The sequence below is a fragment of the Neophocaena asiaeorientalis genome, unplaced genomic scaffold (genome assembly GCF_003031525.2).
Source record: "Neophocaena asiaeorientalis asiaeorientalis breed wild unplaced genomic scaffold, Neophocaena_asiaeorientalis_V1.1 scaffold241, whole genome shotgun sequence".
Lineage (NCBI taxonomy): Eukaryota > Metazoa > Chordata > Mammalia > Artiodactyla > Phocoenidae > Neophocaena > Neophocaena asiaeorientalis.
This window is the reverse complement of record NW_020172287.1, coordinates 1,358,850-1,381,188: the sequence shown is the minus strand read 5'-3', so window position 1 is coordinate 1,381,188 and position 22,339 is coordinate 1,358,850. Positions and strand designations below refer to the sequence as shown.

Here is a 22,339-nt window from a genome sequence, read left to right as displayed (position 1 = left end):
TCCCTCATCAGCTGTCAGGGGGCCTCCCAGAGTGGGGAGGGAGGTGTGGGGGAGTCCAGGGGGCAGGAGAGTGCTGCACACTTCAGGGAAGAAGAGGCAGAGGTAAGGACAGGCCTCGGCTCCCCCAGCAGAACGTTCTCCACTTGCATCACCATCCCTGGGAGGAGGGGGCATCTACTGTCCACCCCCATCCCCATTGGAATGTGACTTCATGCAGGCAGGGCCTCAGGCCTGCTAACACGACATTCTCAGCACCTAGAACTGTTGTCTGGCACATAGCAGGTGTTCTAGAGACATGCACTAAGTGAATGAGTGGGTGGGTAGGTGAGCAAACCCTAGAGAGAACAGGAAGACACAACAGATGAAGAAGCCAAGGGGAAGAGCCAGGAGAGTCATAGATGGTAAAGACGGGGCCGTGGGCAGCGGGGAGAGGACTCGCACCCAGGCCACACAGATATGGGAGTCTCATCTTCCACACCCTACCTGTGCCACCCAGCCTCTCTGAGCCTCAGTGACCTTACCCAGGAAAGGGAACCTCACAGGGCCACCGGGGCAACGTAGAGCCATCATATAAGTGCCTCCTTGCCTGGGGCCAGCATGTGTGAAAACTCAGCCTCTTAGGCCATAGGGAGAGGCATTTCCAATAGTAAAAGGCATGAACCCCAAACTCCCTAAGAGAGATGCTTCTGTCTCTTTAGACTCCAAAGCAAACTCATGACTCCCCTGACAGTATGTTGGTGGATCCCAAGCCCCTTAGCCTGGCACAGAAGGCTTTGCCAACCTCATTCCTGCCTCTCCCCAAGCACCCTACACTCCAGTCGGGCCCAATCTTGCACTGTGATGTGGAGATGTCGCTGAGCCTTTACACCATGCTCTCCTCCTGGTCAACTCTGCCTCTGCATTAGGTGCAGCGCAAGGGGCCCTCATCTGGGGCATCCTTCCCTGTGACCCTGTGGTACTTGCATGATCAGCAGGCATATTAACCAGGATGAAATTACGTATTCCTTGCCCTGCTCCCCACTGCTCCCGTGTTCCAATCTCTCTGAGCATAGGAACACGACTGCCTGCTTCTACACCCCAGTGCCCAGAGTGGGGCCCATTTAGACCAGGGTTCTGAGAGCGCCCAAGGAGCAAATACATGACCGGGGACAGCTCACACTTGAGGCATGCTCTCCATGTGCCCAGAGTGCCACTAAGCACTTTTCTGGTGTTTAACTCAAGCCATGCTCACAACAGCCCTAGGAGGTGGCACTAATTATCCCCCATCACGGCATACAGCAGGGCAGGGCAGGCAGTCGCTTCCTTTCTTCTAGGCCTGAAGGAACAATCCAACCTCTGATCGGCCAGTCATGTTCTGATTCACTAGTGCAGTGTGAGGTCTTAATTTCAATTTGTTGCCAACGTTGAAAAGTAATTAGATTTCCTGTAAAAGCTGGATTTCCAGCTTCTCGGTGGGGTGGGGTGGGGAGCTCACAAGAGTGTGCCTGTTTATTCCTAAATGACCACAAGTGAATGGAACCCAGGAGGGGATCTCCAGAGGTGTAGCCTCTCCTGTCGCCCCAGTCTCCACCACTCCCTATTGTCCACAGCCTGGACACCCTGACTAGGCTTTCTGCCTGGCTCCTGTCAGCATCTGAGAGCGCTGCCCTCTTCTAAGTACTGTATCAGCTTCACACACTGCTGGCCCTGATAGTCATACTTTCTGGTGGTACACAGGGCCATGCTCTCAGGCCAGCGGGACAAGCATGAGGAACAGGAACAGTGCCAGGAACGTCCGGCTGTGGCCACAGCACCAGCAGACCCTGGGGCCTGGGGAGCTGCCGTATGACAGTGGGAACTTTTTCTCCGCATCCTCACATCCTTTGCTACAGCCAGGCCCAAACCCAAATGTGTCTCTCTTGCCCCAGGAGCGCTGCTTGCTTCCCTTCAGCTTAAGGGAACCAAGTTTTAGTGTCCAGTTTCAGAGATGTTTTTCTCTTCCCCAGGAACCAGAGCCAGAGACACGTAAATGGGACTTGGGTCTGTGCTTTCCCCCTGGCGGGTTTGCAGCTCTGTGGCCAGTTCACGAGATCACCACCGAGAGAGCAGAAAACATTCCTGTCCTGTCACTGCCTTCCCCACCATCACCACGTGTCCCCAGCATTCTTGGAAGTTGATGAGAACTGGAGCCCATGTGCCTCTGATTGTTTGCAAATCCTGGCAAGGCTTTGGTGAGCCCAGGCCAATTTCTGGATTAAATTAGAAAAGAAAAGAGGGAAAATATCTGAATCCTGGCACAGACAGAAATCATTCAACAAAAAATGTTTAAGAACATACTGTACAGAGGACTGATCCCACACTAGGAAGGGTCAAAGGGTATGGCCTCGGCTCTGAAAGCTCAGAAGCCCCTTTGGATCTCATGTTCTCCATGAGCCTAAGGAGTGTGTCTGCCCCTGACAGAAGAGATGCTTGGGGTGGGGGTGGGGGCAGAAACTCTTCCAGAACATGAGCAATTAGCCCAGGTGGGAGGGGCAGATCTGCTGGCCCAGAAATCTTGCTCCTCTTACTATGTTGTTTTAAAATGCTCACTCGGTTGCTTTAAAAAGAATCCCCAAAGTGACCTCACAGACCCATTCAGCTGGCAAAGCTGGGGTGGGGGTGGGCTGGGGTCTGAGCAGGCAGAGGGTGGAGCTCAGCTCACGTGTGAGGTTCCTGCAATGGCCAGCAAGAAAGGGTTGCTCTAGCTGCCAGGGCTCAGAGGCCTGAAGAGGGAGAGAGGGAGCTTATCTCCGGGGGGTACCCGGGTGTGAGTGTGCCAGTCTTTATGGATCAGAGTGTGCGGGAGGTTTAAAGATGAAGAAACCAAGTTGAGGGCAAGGCGGGAACTTTGCCAGGTAGGTAAAAGCCAGGATTAGGATGCAACTGCTTCTGACTCCAAAGCTGGTCCTCATTCTACACCCAGTGCTTCCCTAACACGTATGCCCGTGTGCACGGACAACAGTGGGAGGCAAATGCAACTATAAAGCGCTGGGGCCACAGCTCAAGGTGAGCCCTAAGCAAGTAGAAGATTTCTTTACACCCTGAGAGAGAATACTTCTTGAGACCCAGATAGTATTTTTTTGGGCCGTATGGTCTCTGTCCCAACTACTTAGCTCCACCTTTGTAGTACAAAAGCAGCCATAGACAATTCATAAATGAATGGCATGGCCATGTCCCAATAAAACTTTATTTTCAAAAACAGATGATGGGCCGGATTTGGGCTATAGTTTTGGCAACCCTGCTTTAGATGCTCCAGTTTATCTTGAAAAATTCAGGCGAATTTTGCTTTAACTCAGTAATATGTCCCAGTTTACTTTCATATAAAATTGATGTTTTAAAATGCTTGCCATTCAGAAAAAGTGGCACTTTAGGGGGAGACACCTCACATCTGTACCGTGGCCTCAGCAGCCTCTGGCAGGCCTGCTGAGAGGACGTGCTCCCACGAGCAAAGAGCCGTCTTCTGGGGCAGGTCATCACCCAACACACTGGCCTGTCTCACATCTAGAAGGAGTGCAAGCGGACCAGCAGCTCAGTCAGGCAGCAGTGCTAGGTCTCTATGGATCCTGAGAGCCCGAGCAACCACCAAGGCCTTTGGTTGCTCAGGGAAGTGTAGGATTGAAATTAATGCTTTAGTTAAATGCTATAAGCCATATAGGAAGCACTAGTCTTGTGCCTAAGTTTTATATTTCTTGAAGTCTTGGCATGAATAGGTTTTACTTTTTAAAGTGCATTTGTAAACATATTACTTTAATAATGGCTCTTGAGTCTTCCCCGAAGGCATTCCTCCCTGGCCTCCCATTCACCTGAGCCCAGACCCACTGTCCATTCACCTGACCCACTGTCCACGCCTGACAAGGTAACTGGAGGTGCCGCGAACATGAGGGCTGCGTCACTGCATGGCTCCTTGGGGTGCCAGGCTTGCACTGCCACAGCACTGAGTTTGAAAGCACAGACTAGCTCAAGGGCTGGCATCAGAGTCAGCAGCAGGCACATTCAGGAGTGTTGACTGCCTCCCAGCCTGGGAGCTCCAGGCTAGGCAGGAAGCCCGTTTCCAAGGAAGAGGGGTCAACAGGACCGCAGTTCCCAGTGCAGAGGGCGGCCCGGGCAGGGGGGAGTTCCTTGTCCTCAGAACTGAGCCTGGTGAAGGTCAGAAGATGAGCCACAGTTGAAGACTCGGGAGGAGCAGAAACGGGATGGCGGCAGGGGGTGGCCAGCGCTGGAGAGGCACACCTAAGTAGGGGACCAAGGCGGGACCCAGCAGCAGTGTGGGGCATGGGCCCTGGAGGAGCCAGCATGGCTGGAGGGGCCGCACATCTGCCAGTGCTCCCCGCTCCATCCTCACAGCCTACTGGTGGTGGGATCGAGACCCCTCCTCCCTCAAACATGTGGATGAGGCTGTCCGGCAGCCTTCCCCAAGGGGTCCCAGCTTCTCTGGCCCGGTTAAAGGACCCTGGGCCCAGGACACAGGGCCTCATCCTGGGTTTGCCAGCAATCTCAAGGCTATGGTGTATGAGAGGTAAAAATCAGTGCAGAAGACCCCAAGGGATGAGGCCTCAGCCCACAGCCTGGCCTCAGTGCTCAGAAGGCACCAGCTTTCTTCATCTGGGCAGAGAGCTGAGAGCGGTGGTAGGTTTGAGCTGAGACTCCAGATGAGTAGAGGATGGGGATGGGCCATAAGAATGGGGCCTGAGGCAGGAAGCACAGGCTCAGGTTCCTGGGTTCAGGGGCGAGTGACCAGGGCCCACGCCCAGGAGGGCTCTGCACTTGGGCTTAACGCTCTGTGGTTACCATCTTGAAATTCATTATTTTATCTTTGAATTTGTGTTTTGTGAGTGAAATCCGCTGGGACAGGGAAGCCTTGGCTCACACGTGGTCCCACTTCCACAGGACAGGCTCTTGTCTTCCTACTCCCCACTCAGTGACCACTACAGGGGCCTGCATGCAGGTGCAGGGAGGGTCAGGTGGACACATGTGCCCTGGGGCATCTTGGGGCAGGGCATGACCTGGGTTGGGGCTGGGAGATGCCCTGTGTTCTTTCAGTGGCAGCTGTCGGGAGATAGGACAGGCAGCTGTCAGGCCCCGGGGGCACGCCCTGCATCACTGGCCAGGACCGGGGGCCCTCAGGGAGTGCTCCCTCATGGCTCCACTCCTTGGGGGGCCTGTCTTCCTCCTCCCAACCTTCTTAAGTCTGGTTGGTGCTTTGTCTGAACTTCTGGTAAGCCTGCAGCACCCTTCGGGCACAAGCCATAAAGTACAAATCTGTTTAATTTTGGTGATTCCCCATGCTGGTTAAATGTTCTAATATCTGCATTTAAAACAGGCCTTGTACAATATAAAGATGAATGGTAAAATGCATGATTATAATTAAAAATCCTAATTTTTCTTCGCTTAGAGTGATAATAAATAGAAAATTTTAAAATCTTGACAAGTTGAAAGACTGTATACGAAAGGAAAAGGCTTTGTATAGGTACCTCTTATGACACTTTTTCTTGCCCTTTGAATAAGAGAACCACATTTTCAGTTTGCACTTGGCCCCGGGAGTTTTGTGCCCAGGAGACATTCTGGGTGTGGGGTTGCCGCAGCTGAATGCACAGCAAGAATCGTCAGGTGGTCAGTGAGGGCTGGGGTTTGGGAAATGATGCTGCTGACAACAGGCCATGGGAGTCACTGTTGGGGGCAACCAGAAAGAAACTCCAAGAAGATTAACTTCTGGAGAGGGCATGAAATGCCAAAGACAGCCCCCAAGGGAAAAACCAGGGAGGAAAAGATCTCAGGACATGACTACACACAAAAATGTAAGCCATCAACAAACCAACCCCAAACAAAATAAAACAAAAGGCAAACAACAAAACTGGGGAAAACATTTCCCACACAAACATCAGACAAAAAATTAACCTATTTTAATATAACAGTTCTTCAGATGAACACAAAAGAAGCTAAAGTCCCAGTGGAATAAAGAACATGAATAGGCCAATCATAAAAATATAAGATGATCACTGTTTTAATATATATATATAAAAATGGGACCTCCTTACCATCAAATACTTACAACAAAAGTATATCCCTGTTGTAGCTATCAAACTGCCAAAGCTAAAAAGGATTTGGTGGTGTGAAGAGGTGAGGAGATGGGCATTTACTCAATGGAACATGAATAGGTGAAAATGAACAGAAAGCTTTCTGACACAGAAAACTTTAAACTGCACATAACTGTGGACCAAGAATTGTACTTTTAGGAACTTAGTTTAAGGAAATAGTAAAGGATGAGTAATAGTTTCAGCTATAATGATATTCATTACTATTAGTGGCCAAACTAACATCTAAAAGGGAAATAAATTTTGTTACGTGCGTCATATAAATAATCAATTACCTAAAAAGTATGCTACAGTCACGTGGTGCAATGTTATGTCATCATTAAAATGAAGTACTAGGCAATAATTGATAGGAGAAAACATTCACAAACCTATATGAATATATTCTAATTTTCCATCATAAATAGTATACGGTACATGTTAAATATAGCATATTTTAATAAACAAAGAATGTTACTTTTCTAGACTTGAGGAAGAAAAGAAGGAAACTGGACCTCGAAAGAGGTGCTTGAATGGGTTTGTGGGAGGGTTCTGAACACCATGAGACCCCTTCTACATCCAGGTGGCTCTCTCGAAATGCTCAGCAAATATTTCCAACCCTTTTGACCCTCGAGAGTCTGAGGTGGAAAGAGGGATGGATTAATTCCCATTTTCCTATGAAAAAAAGGGCATTAAATGCCTTGCCCATTAATGTTGGAAGGAAGTAGCACCTCTAGCAATTTCCTACTGCCCTCAGAGTCACATCCAAGTCCCTCTATTGACGGGCCTTCCTTGCCTCCAACTTCCCCTCTTACTTGGGCCCCTTGTTCCCCACATTGGCCCTATTTCACGGCTGACATAGAGTTGATGCCCAGTAAACATTTGCTGATTGTAGTGTATGGACAGGAGCTGTGTGTATTAGAATAGGATGGGCTGTGTTGCAGTTAACAGAGAATCTACCACATTTCAGTGGCTTAATACAGTAAAGGCTGGTGTGTGTTTCCTTGCACACATCGCAGGCTTATGCAGGTTGGGCGGCCCTGCCCCATTTTGCGGCTGCAGCTACTGGGACATGTGACTTCCAAGGTCACTGTGGTAGGACAGAGAGAGAGGGAGTGGACACACTGGCTCTCAACTGCCTTGGCCAAGAGGTGACCTACGTCATTTCCTTCCACACAGGCTGTTAGCTAAAACTAGCCACACAGCCCCAAAAATGAGGTGCAAGGGAGGCTGGGAAATGGAAGGGAGGGGAGCACGTGGATATTTGATGAACCTGAAATGTCGGTGTCACACCAGGACCCACGTCCCAGCCCAGGGTCTGCCACAAAGAGACCCCAAAGGGAGTCCTGCAAGCAGAATAACTGAACGATGAGGGAGACCAAGCTGGCTTAGAGCTGCCAGGGCTGAGCCACGCCGACACCTGGCCCGACACCTTGGCCTCTGCTGCTCCTTGGAGCCCACATTCCCCAGGTCTTTTGCCATTGGGACCCCCCACCTGACCCTCCTCCCAGGGCTTCTGTGACCTCCCTCAGGGGACAGACTGTCCGCCCAGGGCTGGCCCCCAGCCTTGGGAGCTGGGAATACTTCCATCCTGGTCCTGGCTGTCCTCACTGCTGACCAAATGCCTCATTTGGAGCACAGTCTGGGCCGGCTGCTGCCACATCTGTCCTGCACGTTGCTGCTTTGGCTCCAAATGCTGGGAAGCCCGAAGACCAGCTGTGCGCTTACAAGAAGAGGGAGCCCTACCCTGGCCAGGCCTTGTAGGGTCACATGGGGCTCTGGCTGCAGCTTCAGGTGGGCCAGCACCTACCGGGTCTAAAGGCCCCCACACCCAGGGCCACCCACACTGCCATTTAGCGCCATGTGCTGGTCAAGTTCAGAGGAAGGGCACAGCAGGCAGAAAGTAGAATGGCGCTTCCCAAGGGCTGGGGAGAGGGAGCAATGGGAGTTATTGTTTAACGGGTACAGAGTGTCAGTTTTGTAAGAGGAAGAGAGTTCTGGAGATGGGTGGTGGTGATGGGTACATAATAATGTGAGTATACTTAATGTCACTGAACTGCTCCCTTATAAACAGTGAAGATGGTAAATTTTATATATATTTTCATAATTAAAATTTGTTTTAAATTCTATTGGAACGTAATTAAATTAAAATTTCAGTTCTTCAATTACACGCCACATTTCAAGCGCTCAAGGGTCAGGGTGGCTAGTGGCTGTTGTATTGGACATGCAGAATTAGAGCATTTCTAGCAATGCAGAAAGTTCTATTGGACAGCACTGCTAAAGAAACTCATCTTTTCTCAAATATTCCTGCCTCCTCAATCCCCCTCCTCCCCAAGACCACCAAAGAGCTCATGTGCCTTAGATCATCCCCAGGGACTCTTCCCAGGGCATGCATGTACCCTGGATGAAGACACTGAGCCTTAGAGGGTATTGTCAAGGCAACACAGGATCCAAGCAGGGGGCCTCACCTCCCTCAACCACACTGCACTCTTACTGTGGGAGCTCAGGTTGGAGGTACAGATACCCCCCACTGCCGTGTCTCCCCTGAGCCCAGGAGTGTCCACCAGTCCCTCTGTCTCTGCAGGACCAGCCGCTGTGCCTGGAACAAGCACCACTTGCAGGATGCAGCAGGGGAAATAAGACACGGCCCAAGTACTCTTTCTCAGCTCCTCCGATTCATCTCCTAAAATCCCTTTCTGTTATAATCAAATTTGTTTCAATTTAAGAATTTTTATATTTCTCATGCTTTTCAAGAAACTAACCAAACCACACCCTTATCCAAAATTGAGGTACAGTTGGATCACGGGGGTGTAAATGAATAAATTGAAGTTAACTGGCAAAACCAAGACAAAGTTCTAGACTTCCTCCTACCAGCTCATGGGCATAAGGTGTGTGCGACAGAGGGACCCTCCACACCAGGGAAAGGGCGGATTTGATCCACCAGCCTCAGGAAGACACTCAGAGTCCTTGCTGTACTTGTCAAGAATAATTCTAAACCTGCTGTCGCTAAACTAAATATTGTCAACGTCATGATAGCAAAACCACATTTATTTAGAGACTGTAAAGCACGTTCACCTTCATCATCTCATTTAATCCTCACCGACAACTCAAGATGAAAATTATTGCCCATTTTAAAGATGAGAAAACCAAGGCTTAGAAGACTGAAGCCCATTCTCAGTGACATACCTGGTAGTGGTGGGGTCAGGGGTAACCCAGGTGCAAAATAATAAGAAATATATATCTGGCCTCTGCCCCTCGTTCCTGGCACAGACCTCCTGAAACACTTGTAATTTCCTTAATGATAGGGGTGAGAGGAGCATCTTTTGTTATTCATAATGTGCCCCTTTCAACCTTACCTGAGTTTATGTTAATGAAGCGATTCTTGGTGGGCCCCTAGATAGTTCAGAATGGGGGCTGGTAGCCAGAGGAACCAACTGTATGATTGGAGAATTGGAACTTTCAGCCCCACCCCCAACTTTCAGGGAGGAGAGAAAAGCTGGAGATTGAGTTCAATCACCCATGGCCAGTGATTTCACCAATCATGCCTGCAAAATAAAACCTCCATAAAAGCCCTAAACAATGAAGTTTGGAGAGCTTCCAGGTTGGTGAACACATCGAGTTGCTGGGATGGTGGTGCATCCAGAGAGGCCACGGAAGCTCCATGCACCTTCCCCATGCCTTGCCCTATGCATTCTTCCATTTAGCTGTTCCTCAGTTGTGTGCTTTATAATAAACCGATGATAGTAAGTAAAGTGGTTTCCTGAGTTCTGTGAACCGTTCTAGCAAATTATTGAACTTGAGGAGCTGGTTGGTAAGAAGCACAGCTGACAACCTGGGAGTTGAGCTCGGCATTTGAAGTGGGACCCATCTTATGAGACTGAGCTCTTACTCTGTGGGATGTATGCTAATTCCGGTGTGAAGAAACAAGTAGTTTACCAGGATTCAGGACTCTCGAATTCCACAACCAGTCCTTTTGTCCACTGGGTTGGAGGGCAGTATAATACTTGGGGAAGGCAGGCAAGATTTTATATCTACCAATTTTATAGAGTTAGTGTGAAGATTTCCAAAGATAATGCATGATAAGTGACTAGCACAAGCCTGGCACACAGATTCACATATTAAGAGCTCAATATTTGTAGCCATCATGGTATTATTATTACTATTATTATATTAAAGGTACTTTTCAAAAATAAGTGAGATTAAGTGTGACAACACTCTCCAAAATAAAATAACATCTGCAAACAGACTTTGGCCCTGCTTTGCAGATGAGATGGCTGCATTCCAGAGGGTCAGTGACTTACCTAAGGCAGGTGGAGAGGAAGACAGGCCGGGAGGCAGGGGTTTACTCCTGGTCCAGTGACCGGCTCATTCATATCCTCCTTCTTGCCCCTGACCTATCTCTTCACTAGGGCTCTGGGAGGTCTTGCCCAAGGATCAGCTGAATTTCCAGGGGCTCACCATGGCCCAGGAAGCAGAGCTGAGAACCAGGCCAGGAGTAAATGTCCTACCCCCTCACTGCTCGCCACCAGCTGGACCTCTGGAGGACCCAGTTCACTGACAGGCTGGGGAGCAGCCCTGCCTGCTGTAGAGCCCCCTATCCCCTGGGCTTCCCTGCCCACCTCCAGCCCCCTACAAGTCCAGGCTTCCTTCCACAAATCCACTCCTCCCACAATGCTCGGCCCACAGCGTGTCCTGGTTGCAGGCCCACTGCATCTCCCTCCAACCCCTAATATTCTCCCAGCAGGGCTCAACTGAGGCACCAGGCAGCGAGGGGCAGGACCTCCACACCACCCTGGGCAGAGGCAGGAACTGCATTTTCTACAAGGTCAGCATCCTATACCTCCTGGGGTGGAAGGGGCTGGAATGAGGGGAGGGGTAACAGCTTAATCTCTCAGGATTGGGTAGACAGGGCAGGTGTCCCGTGGTGCCACAGGAGGCTTAGTTGGCACCCAGTCACCCAGTTAAGGAGCCCAACCTCACAGGGAGAAACGGATGCTCTCTTCCATCTTCACTTCCTCTAACTACCTCAAGGAGAAACCTCGGATGGTTGTCGGTCTGTCTGTCCTCCTCTCTAACACACACTAATCTCCCATTTGAACATCGCGGGCTGTGGTGCAGACCCAGCAGAAGGCAGGACTGTCTAGCTGGATTTGAATAACATCGCTTTACATTTTACTTCTAAGTTACCTTTACAATAAAGCGAGGTTGCCTTTGTAAATAATTTTAAGTTTTAAAAAAATTCAGTTGATTTACAGGAAAATACACAGCCTATACCATGTGGGTATGATGAAAAATTAAGAAAATTGGTACACAAATGACGAGTTTCTGGAAAGCTGCCTTAGTATGTAAACAGCCTTGCCAAGTCAGAACCACCCCCCTCCACCCGCCCTTTGCAGAGGAGAAAACTGAGGTTCAACAAAATCGATGGGAGGGTCACCTTTCCTCACCTGTAGACCCAGACAGTCTCCCTGTGACCATGTCACTCACCCCCAGCTCCACCAGGAAACCGTGGCAAGCACAGCTGCCCTGGCCCACCTGCACCCCTAGCCTCCCAGCCCCACCCCCAGTGCCCTGCCCCTGCCTCTCCACCCCCACTCACAATGTTCATGAGGGTGAGCAGGTACTTCTGCACATGCTCCTTCCCGTGGAACTGGACCACAGAGTCATCCACCCCCAGCAGGACCTCGATGTTGTAGTCGTCGTCGGCAGCATGTCTGCGCACCCTCTGCCTGGAGCTGTTGACTCGCTCCTCCAGGATGCCCAGGGCATGGCTGAGGCTGTCCAGGCTGCCCGGGAAGATCCCTGGAAGGAGACAGGACAAAGCCTGTAGCAGCAGCCCAGGCTCACCAGGGACACCGCAGCAGGACAAAACCCCACTCAGATGCAACTCGGCACCTGCCGGGTGCCAGCTTGGCCATCAGCTTGTCACCATCACAGCACCCTAACCGAGGGCATTTCTGTCCCCAGTTCACAGGAGAGCAAACTGAGGTTCAGAGAGGGCAGCAGTGATGTACCAAGTCAGCTCAGACCCAGCAGCATGCAAATTCACAGCTCGGCCATCACAGAGGCCAGGTTTGGCACCCAGCAGTGAACAGAGAGGGTGGGAAGCTGGATGGGCAGGGTGGACTCTTTTCACTCATTCACACACTCGCACACTCCCCAAGGGCCACCCAGTGCCAAAGAGCTGGTCTCCCAGGCTGGTCTCCCCATTTATAACCGGGGAAACTGAGGCCCAGCCCAGGTGGTATGTGTTTCACAGTGTCTTTTCAGACAGCTCCTCTTCTGGAACTTTCTGCTCAGTCCCTGGTTGGAGCTAGGTCCCTCATTTCTGCGCCAGGCCGGCCCACTCAACTCCTGGGTTGGGGCCAGGCCATGGGTGACCCCCAACCCCAGAACTGTGCCTGCCCCTGATGCCAAGTGCCAAAGAGATGAAAGGTTGCCTGACTGAATCATGCAGGAATCAGGACGAGCCCCTCTTATGACAACTCCCCCACAGTCTGCCTGGCAGGGGCTCACTCCGTCCCCCACAGGCTAAACACCTGGCTCAGAGCGGGGCAGACCATCTGGGGCATGGGGCCTTAGGGGCCACAGTTGAGGGGGCCAGGGGCTGGATCGCATCAGGCCCAGGACCCCAGGATGTCATTGCACCATCTGCAGGGCTGCAGCATCTGTCTCAATCCCCTTCTACTTTCCCACTGGGCCTGGAGCCTACCATGGACCAATCCTGGCCCCTACCTCTCAGGATTGCAGCTGAGCTGGCCAGGCCGACCTTCAGCATTGCTGGCAGCCACAGACCACATTGTCCAATTAGTCCCAGTGCCAAAGCCTCTGGAAGCCCCTCACAACCCTGCTCTGGTCTATGTGTCCACGCCAGGTCCTTGACCCCAGGGTCCTGCCCCTCCTTGGCACTCCTAGTAGGGGGAGGAACAGATGTGTCTCAGAGACTCTTGCCCTGGGAAGGACCTAGGACCTCAGGTTATCATGACATCACCAAAGAGTCTTCCAGAACAATTCTTCTCACTTGTCCCCTAAGCTCTTTTCCACGGTCTCCTCTGGAGGCACAGTGAGGCAGCCAGGCTCTCCGAGTATGTCTCCTCATCCAGTGCTGACAACAGGCCTCTTTGATGTGTGTTATTGCCTCCATTTTACAGACCAGAAGACTGAGAGAGCTCCCCAGCCAGCCAGAAGCTCTCTTCTTTACACCTGCTGTCTGTTAGGTTTCAGGCACAAACCTGCAACCTGGCTATGGAAGGAAAAGTGGAAGTGAAGGAGCAGCAGAGGGGGAAGGGCTGCACAGAAAAGAGGAATGGGCTAGTGCCAGGGCTGAGCATCTGCTGGCATTCCTTACCTCCTGGAGTCCTTGTGCCCCCGCCCCAGCCCTGTAGTCCCCCATGTCCCCCCAGTATGCACAGGCACACACACACTCCACACACACGCACACACGTGCACACGGCAGGCACTGCCCAGGGCCACTCCAGGGAGAGCGCCAGTGCAGAGCTCATCCTTCTGCTGCGCTGTCTGGAGGTAATTCAGGGCCATCCTTGCTGCTCCCAGGGGAAACATCAGCTACTTAAACCTGACAGTGGGTTTGAGGAATTGCTACTCTATTTTTACACATTTATTTCTTTGCATTTTCAACAACCAGGGACAGCTCACCTTCAGAACCACCTTGGGAAGCAGAAAGATGGTAATTTCCATAAAAAGCTCTTCCCAGGGAAGAGGCTGGATGTTACCCCCTGCCCCTGTCAAGCCAGGGGTCACTGACAGGTGGTCCCTGAGCAAAACCAGACCATGGGGGTGCCTGTTAGGGCCATGTGGTGTTTTTTAAATACCTTATTTGGTTGACAGTATTTCAAAATTTGGAGATTTCATGTTAAAACCTAGAATAGCCAGCTTGTCTGAGAAATAAAGAAATGGAGTCATTGTAGAGGGGGAGGGGAGTTTACACTGAGCTGTGGAGTGACAGCCATGCCTGGAAACAGGACACAGGGGCCCGCTGCCTGGCCTGCCGCCCTTGCTGCCCACTTAACCTCTGAAGGCATCAGAGTGCGCCCCCAACCCTAACCCAAGAAGTCACCGTGCAGTGACTCCTCTTGACATTTTCTGGGGGAGGGAATGGGGCTGCCACCAGGCCAGGGCTGGCTAGGGTACATCTTGTAGCTGCTTCTGCTGAGCAAGCTCAGTTTTTTGTGTTTTTTTTGCGGTACACGGGCCTCTCACTGCTGTGGCCTCTCCCGTTGCGGAGCACAGGCTCCGGACGCGCAGGCTCAGCGGCCATGGCTCACAGGCCCAGCTGCTCCACGGCATGTGGGATCTTCCCGGACCAGGGCACGAACCCGTGTCCCCTGCATCAGCAGGCGGACTCTCAACTACTGTGCCACCAGGGAAGCCCGCAAGCTCAGTTTTTAACTAAATTGTATGTTACAAGCCCATTAAAAACAGCAATGTTTTCTAAGAATGCATTAGAAATGTTAATTTCACCACAAGCATAATTATTGTTATCATTATTAGCTCGAGCATGATAATTTTAGAGGGTGGCTTGGACATTATGTTCTAGAACACCCCTCCAAGGCCCAGCCCCTGTAGAGATGTGTCCAAATCCAAAGTAAAGTGCAGATGAAGGGAGGAAGACAGGGCCACTCGGGGTACCTTGAAGGTGACAGCCCCATCCTACAGTCGGGTCCCTGGAAGCCCCAGCCCTGCTCAGGCCTGGCAGGACGTAGGGAACAGCTCCAAGGTCAGCAGGGTCTGCCAGACGCCCAGACCTGGGGCCACATGAGTGTTGATGGGACCCAGCAGCCAGGCTGTCATTCCACCTTGTCATTCTTGGATGTCTCCTGAGTCTCCCTACAATGGGCCCGATCCTAAAGGCTAGGCCACGCAGAGATCCCAACCACACTCTGGTTCTAGCGGGCCTATCCCTCAGGCTGAGTCCTGCTCGGGTTCTCAGCTGGCTGCCTAGTGATTTCCTGAAACCAATCCCGGCCTTCAGGGCCAGTCCACCTGCACTGGGCTGCCTCCTTCGTCTAAAGGCCTCAGTTCTTCTCAGTCCCCCAGACCTCTCTGTCACCCTCCCCTCCTCCCCCTGGAGTTCTTGCATGCTTGTAACTGGCCCACTAACGAGCAGTTGGCACTGCCCATCTCCTGTTGAGGTGGGAGGACGATGCTGCCCTGGCTCCTGACTCAATCGCCCTCTGTGCACAGCCTCCCCACAAGGAGAAGCCGCTGGTCCCCCCTAGGTGGCTGATCCATGGTAGATGGGAGAAGACTGGACCCCGGCAGGCTGAGGCTTCCCTGAGCAGAGGTGTCTATGGCAGGACCCTATCTTCTCAATGGGTAACCACAGGGGTTTTAGTTCCTAGCATTCCCTGTGCTGGGGAGACCTTTCTGGACTGTTCATGTCTCAGGCAAAGGATGACACAACAGGAAGCTTCCAAAAGCTGTCCCTCATTTTAGAGTCTCTACAGCGGGTCGGACAGAATTCCTCAACGAGTCAATAACAGTCTGTGGAGAGGACAGAATAGGGGAAGCAGAATTGCATCCAGGGCACCCTGAAGTACCTGTCCTCCAGGGGAATAAGTGGGTCACAGCAGCCACAACCCCTGAATCACACGCCCCTGCCGGACCCTGCTGCCCCTGCATCTGGTGGCAGGGTGGGGCATGTGCACAGCCCCTCACAGTAACAAACCTCCACTATGTCCAGCAGCCATCTGATCCTCACAGCAAATGGAAGGCTCCACACTACCCTCATTACTGTGCCCGTTTTAGCATCAAGGAACCCCAGGAAGATTAAGTGACTCAGACAAGTCACACCACAGAGAAGGGGCTGGAACCCAGCCCAAGTCATGTCATCCAGAGTTGTTAATGTGCCCCAGAGGGACCTGTGTACTTCACCAGCACCAAGGGATGGTGTGGGAAAACTGAAACTGATAGAAACAAGCATGTTTATTCCCGAGAAGAGAAACCCCAGGGACCTGAGTCTGTAAATGCCATGGGAGCAACATGCAGCAAGTGCTGGCTCTGTAGGTTCAAGGGTGCCTGGGTGTTTGCTGTCCCTGTGCACATCCCACACCCAGGCCTTTGCTGCACTGGCCTCTCCTAGGATGTCCTTTCTGCTGCTGCTCCTGCCCAAACTTAACCTTCCTATTGTTAGGGGAACCACTGACCAAAACTGCCCACCCTGGCCAGGTAACCATTTGCAAAAAATTTCTTTTTGCGGTACGCAGGCCTCTCACTGCTTTGGCCTCTCCCGTTGCAGAGCACAGGCTCCGGATGCGCAGGCTCAGCGGCCGTGGCTCACGGGCCCAGCCGCTCCGCGGCATGTGGGATCTTCCCCGACCGGGGCACGAACCCGTGTCCCCTGCATCGGCAGGCGGACTCTCAACCACTGCGCCACCAGGGAAGCCCTGCATGAGATGTTTTACGACAGGAGGTCCTGGTAAGGAACACAAAACTAACAAGCCACCACCAACTGGAAGAATTCGGGAAAGGTCAAAAGGAGATGCCAGTCCATATGTCCTCCCAACCTCTCAGATTCCTCCTCGCTGGAATCCATCTTGGCTGAGCGATGTGTGGGCCACCAGGAAGGACCCTGAGTCAGAATGATTGGCCAGAGACAACCCAGAAACTAATTCCATCACCATAAAACCTGAGACTGTGAGCCAAATGGCAGAGCAGCCCTCCTGGGTTCCCTTACCCTGCTGCTCTCCACCGGGCTGCCCCTTCCCAATAAAGTCTCTTGCTTTGTCAGCATGTGTGTCTCGTCGGACAATTCATTCACTCTCGGGCCCTGGAAGGGGTCTCCCTTCCTGCAACACTATCAGGTCCAGTAGAAGCCCCCCCCAAAAGGTCTAGAGGGAAGGGGACCTGCAGCCCTTGGTGCCAGGGACCCACTGCCTCCTGCAGTGGACTCAGATGTGTTGGTCCCCCTCTGCCTCCCCGCTCAGGGTCAGCTGCACACCAATAAGGGGAGGAGGGGCACGGAGCCTTGAGACGCCACTGCTCAGTGATGGGAAAGACCGCTGTCCCCTCTTCATGGAATGATCTTCCCCTCATTCCTCACTGGGCTTCCTCCCTCTCACCCTCCAGGTGTCAGCTGAAATGTCCCCTCCTCAGGGCAACTTGCCGTATTTCATTCTAAATTAAAATAGGCTCTCCCTTCCCCCAGTGTCTTCCTTCATGGAACATACCACCATTTGCAGTTCGAATGTCATTTGTGAATTTACTTGGGCATTATCTGTCTTCTCCACTTGAGTGGAGGGCCCCTCAGAAGACAGGGGCCCAGGGTCTTGTATGCCTCGGTGCCTCACAGATAATCGCAGGGCTGTGAGGGGTAGGAGCCAGTGCAGAGATACGATGGGAGGGAGCAAAGGGCCAACAGTGGGGAGGCAGAGGGTGCCCTTGGGAGCTGGGAGCTGGGAGCTGGGCTGGAAGGAGAGGCAGGTACAGCAGGGCCAGGAAGCCCAGGCTGGGGGCGGCAGAGGGGGTGGGCAGCAGGAGCAAAAGTCAGGTGGCTGGCAAAGGAGCAGGAGCTGGCACAAAATCCTGCTGTAAGTTACTTATAGAAGGTGTAACTACAACAAAGTTACCCAGGAGGAGTTCAGACAAACGAGGTGAAGAGAGAGTTACCATTTAATTGCCAACAAAAAGAAACCAGGCCTAACTACATTCATGAGATAAAATATAATCCAAGACATTAAGGGGACAAACTGATAAACAATTCATTGAGAAGATATAAAAGATATGAACTTTTTTCACCTAACAGAGCTTCAACCTGATACCAAGAGAAATAGGCAAAGCCACAGTGCTATGTGCTTTTTAATACATCTATTCCAGAAAGAAACAGGTGAATTAGATAAAACATTAGGCAGGATTTGCATTACTGTAGAAGATTTGAATTACTAAAGCAACCTAATGTTTAAGCCCAACAACCATAAAATGTGTCTTGTTCAAGCACGTGCAGAACAAGTTCCAAATTTTACTGTATGTTAGGACAAAAAGGAAACTCAAAAATCATGTCCACAGCTGCTACCATAGAGCAAAATCAGAGAAAACAAGAAGGAGGACACTCCAACCCTAAACACCAGAAATTAAAAACACAGTTCTAATAAGCCTAGACTAAATAGAGAATATACACTCTAACTGTTGGCTCAAGTAGAAAACCTGAATAAACCTTAGAAGAAATGGAAAAAAGCAGTCAAAGAAAAGCCCAGAATGTTTTATAGAAGAGTTTTACCAAACCTACAAGAAATAGTTAATTCTCATCTTACATAGAATCAGTATGCAAAGATCAATACCTTTCTTGTACATAACAGTGACCAGCTAGGAAAGAGAATGGGAAAAGAGGCTTATTGACTATAGGAACAAACCCCACAAAATATCTAGGTATAAATAAAAATAAGGAATGTATGAAGACTACACAGAGAGTAATACAATATAGTCAAGGCTCTCCCCCAAAACAAAAGAAGACCTCAGTAATTGGAGACACAATGACACTATCCTGGATTGCAGGTTGACTCTCCTCCAAATTAATCTATAAATTTGACACAATCTCCATCAAAAAGACTGTTAAAATCCAACAGAATAGTTCCAAAGTTCAACTGGAAGACTACATATGAGAGAATAGCCAGAAAAAATATTAAAAAGGAATAATAACAAGGAGGTATTTACCTTTCAAATTTTCAGAAGACACTACAAAATAACATTAATTAGATCACAGTGGTACGAGTGTCATGAAAAGACAGATTTTGGAACTGAATACAATGTCTAAACACAATTCCAAGCATAGGAGGGACCTTGAGTGAAAATGGTGCATTGAACACATACATCTAATTTTGCTCCTCCCTGGAACCCCATTACAACTTTAGAAAAGGTATGATTCTTTTTTTTAATCACATGCCTACACGGACAGGGGGAGAAGGAGAGGAAGAAAATAACAGAACTGTCGTAAACTGGAAAGCAGGTGGCCATGTGGCGATGGACTTAGTATATCTGAGAAGCTGGCCAAGACTCTTCCAGTCTGTACTGCAGAACCCTCCAAAGGCACCAAGTACCTCTGGAAGTGGGATGATGGGTGGATTGAAATAAGGACTAGTTGATGGCCAATGCCAAATCCCCTCCCCACACCCTGTGTCCCAGTAACAGCCCAATAACTAACACTGCATGGGTCTGAAAGCTCATTCTCTCTCAAAAAGGTGGAAAAGAAGGCTTCTGGGCTGCAGGCACCAGGTGTAGTTGAGAGCACAGGTACCATGCTAAGAACAGGAAAATGAAATGAATGCTGAGACACCAGCCCACTTCCACAATCCACTCCCAGAACGTTGGTAGTCAAGCCTTTACCCCTCAGGCAGGACGTTGGAAGGAGGCTTCTCTAGGGAATCTGACCAAAGACCAAAAGGCAATATTACTGTGCATGGTTCCCCCAACTACCTGCATCAAGCTCCCAGTCACCTCTTTTGTTGCCCAACTTTACACAGGAGCAGCCAGCCAAGGATATCCAGCTCTCTGGGATTAGTCCCAGACTCAACAGATGGAGACCAAGATACAACACAACAATCAAAGTGAGGAAAAAAAGACTACCTAGGAAGGTGGGGAAACCTATCATTAGTGACCTCTGAGAGGTAGAAGGAAATATCGCATTCACTAAACAAGAACAAAATGAGAACAATCAAAAGGGTTCTTTGAAATTAAAAACATTTCAGCAGAAATAAAAAAACTTAATGAAAGGATTAAGAAGACAAAGTTGAAAAATCTCCCAGAAAGTAAAACAGTAAGACCAAGAGACTTGAACCATCAGGAAAAAGATAAGAAAATTGGAGGACCAGACCAGAGGTGTATCATCCATATAATAGAAGCTCCAAAAAGAAAGGAGAGGGACTTCCCTGGTGATGCAGTGGTTAAGAATCCATCTGCCAATGCAGGGGACACGGGTTTGAGCCCTGGTCTGGGAAGATCCTACGTGCCATGGAGCAACTAAGCCCATGCGCCACAACTACTGAGCCTGCGGTCTAGAGCCCATGTGCCACAATTACTGAAGCCCCCACGCCTAGAGCCCGTGCTCCGTAACAAGAGAAGCCACCACAATGAGAAGTCCACGCACTGCAACGAAGAGTAGCCCCCACTCGCTGCAACTAGAAAAAGCCTGCGCACAGCAACGAAGACCCAATGCAGCCAAAAATAAATAAATAATTTTTTTTAAGAAAAGGAGAAGACAGAAAGGAAAGAATTAACGAAATTACTCAAGAAAATTTCCTACAACTAAAAGGTGCTCCCAGACTGAAAGGGCCCAGTTAGCACCCAACTCAGCAGATGAAAACAGACCAGCACCATGGCATATCATCATGAAATTTCAGAACAGAAGGAACTTTCTACAAACTTTCACAGAGAATAAGAGGGGGCCGGGGGAAGCAGTTACAGAAGAGGTCACAAAGGATTGGAAGCAGAATGGCTGTAGACTTCCCCAAACCAGCATTAGAAGCAGGAAAACAATAGAGCGAAGCCTTCAAAATTTCTATACCCAGACAAGTTCTCAACAAGTATGAAAGATATCTCCAGACAAGTAAGTTGTCTGAAGTTTTATCTGTCCAGCACCCCTTTGAAGGTACTGAAGGATGTGCTCCTTCAAAACAAAAGAGGTAACCAAGAAAGTGGAAGACTAGAGATAAAGGAAACCCAACACGAGAGATGAGGAGGGAATCCCCTGGAGGATGGTGAAAGGTGATCCCAAGGTGGCAGCTCTGCAGTACCTGTGGAGGGCAACTGAGCCACACTGCAGCAGTGTGACCCAGCATATGGACTGTCATCACCAAGACCCCCCTTCCATCAGGCCATCTTCTTAACCCGAGGACAGAACGCCCAGGAGAACTTGGGGCAGCTTCTCATCAGTACTGGCTTGTCTTGACCATGTGCTAATGAGGGTCTCTCCCCTCAGGCTCTGCTGAAGACATGCATATCACTCACAGAAGTTTCCAGCTTTGCCCTGAGAGCGGGAGGTAGACCATGGTGGGCTCAGATATAGAAAGGACAGAGCAGCCCACTCTCACTGACCGGACTTCTGCTGCATGTCCAGCACCTGGTCTACACCTCGGTCTTGCCAGGCACCCGACTGTGGAGAGCCCAGTGTTTCCCAAGACTCACTCATGACCTTGCTCATGAGTTCCCCCGAAAGGGCCTTGTCACCTCCCAGAGAAGCGGAAGTCAGACCATGACCCAAGACTGCTCCACTCACCTCCTCCTGGAGCCTCTGCCCAGCAGGGACAGTGCTGCCCACTCCTTGCATGAATGGTGTGTGCTTGCCCTTAGTTTTAATATTAATCACCTTTGGGGGGCGGAGTCAAGATAGCAGACAAGATAGCACAATTCGTGTCTCCGAACAACTAGGGCACCTACCAGGCACCAGTGGGGGACCACGGGCACCTAAGGGGGTGGGAGGAACCCCCAGTGACCGGGTAGGACGTGGGCCGTGGTGGTTAGTGAGGGAGGAGAAGTGGAGTCGGGATGGGACTGGCACCCCTGAGGGGTGGCTGGGGGGAAGGGAAGGGATCCCACTCCTGAAGGGGGGAATTGGGGGAACACTGGGAGGGCAGAAGATCAAAAGGGAGCATGGCCAGATTTCCCCTGCCCACTTGGGCCCCTGGGAGCCTGCTGAGATCCAGGGCCTGATCCAGGCCCACCTAGGCCCCCTCCAGCCACGCGGGTCCTGAAGGAGTGGGAGGGAGGGAAAGGGGAGCAAAAGTAAAGGTCGGAACTACAGGACCGGCACCCCTGAGGGGCGGCTGGTGGAGGGAAGGAGTTCCTATACCCAGCGGGACCCACCCACGGTTAGGGGTCCAGCAGGGATGAGGGAGACCCTGGGGGAGACCATGGTGGGGGGGCGGAGGAACAGAAGGGAACATGGCCAGTGCTTTCCCTGCCCACTTAGGCACCAGGGAGCCTCCTGGGCTCCAGGGCCTAAACCTCTGCCCTCAGAGCCTCCCTCCTGCCGTGCAGAGCCCAAGCCCCGCCCCTACACCCCCACCCAGGGCCCTACCTCTACACTCGGAGACCCCCTCCAACATGCTGGGCCTAAACCCCACCCACACACCCTCACTCAGGGCCTTACCTCCAAACTCCAGAACTCCACACTCAAGAGGCCCTCCTTTGGAGGTGCTGCCTCTCCCCTTCCACGCAGGTCCTAAGCAGAGGTGCTGCCCCATGCTTAAACATCACCGGCCTAGGCCCTGCCCCCAAGGCCTTTTCCTGCTGGTTGGGTCCTG

At 51.1% G+C, this 22,339-nt stretch overlaps 1 protein-coding gene across 1 annotated transcript in view; it reads right to left on the bottom strand.

Annotated features, from left to right (window-relative positions):
• Window positions 1-22,339, bottom strand: part of ADAMTS2 (ADAM metallopeptidase with thrombospondin type 1 motif 2) — a 238,445-nt gene that overhangs the window by 82,141 nt on the left and 133,965 nt on the right. Inside the window, exon 5 of the mRNA XM_024765086.1 lies at window positions 11,686-11,888. Coding sequence (XP_024620854.1) covers window positions 11,686-11,888 — 203 coding nt within the window. The remainder of the gene's footprint in view (window positions 1-11,685; window positions 11,889-22,339) is intronic.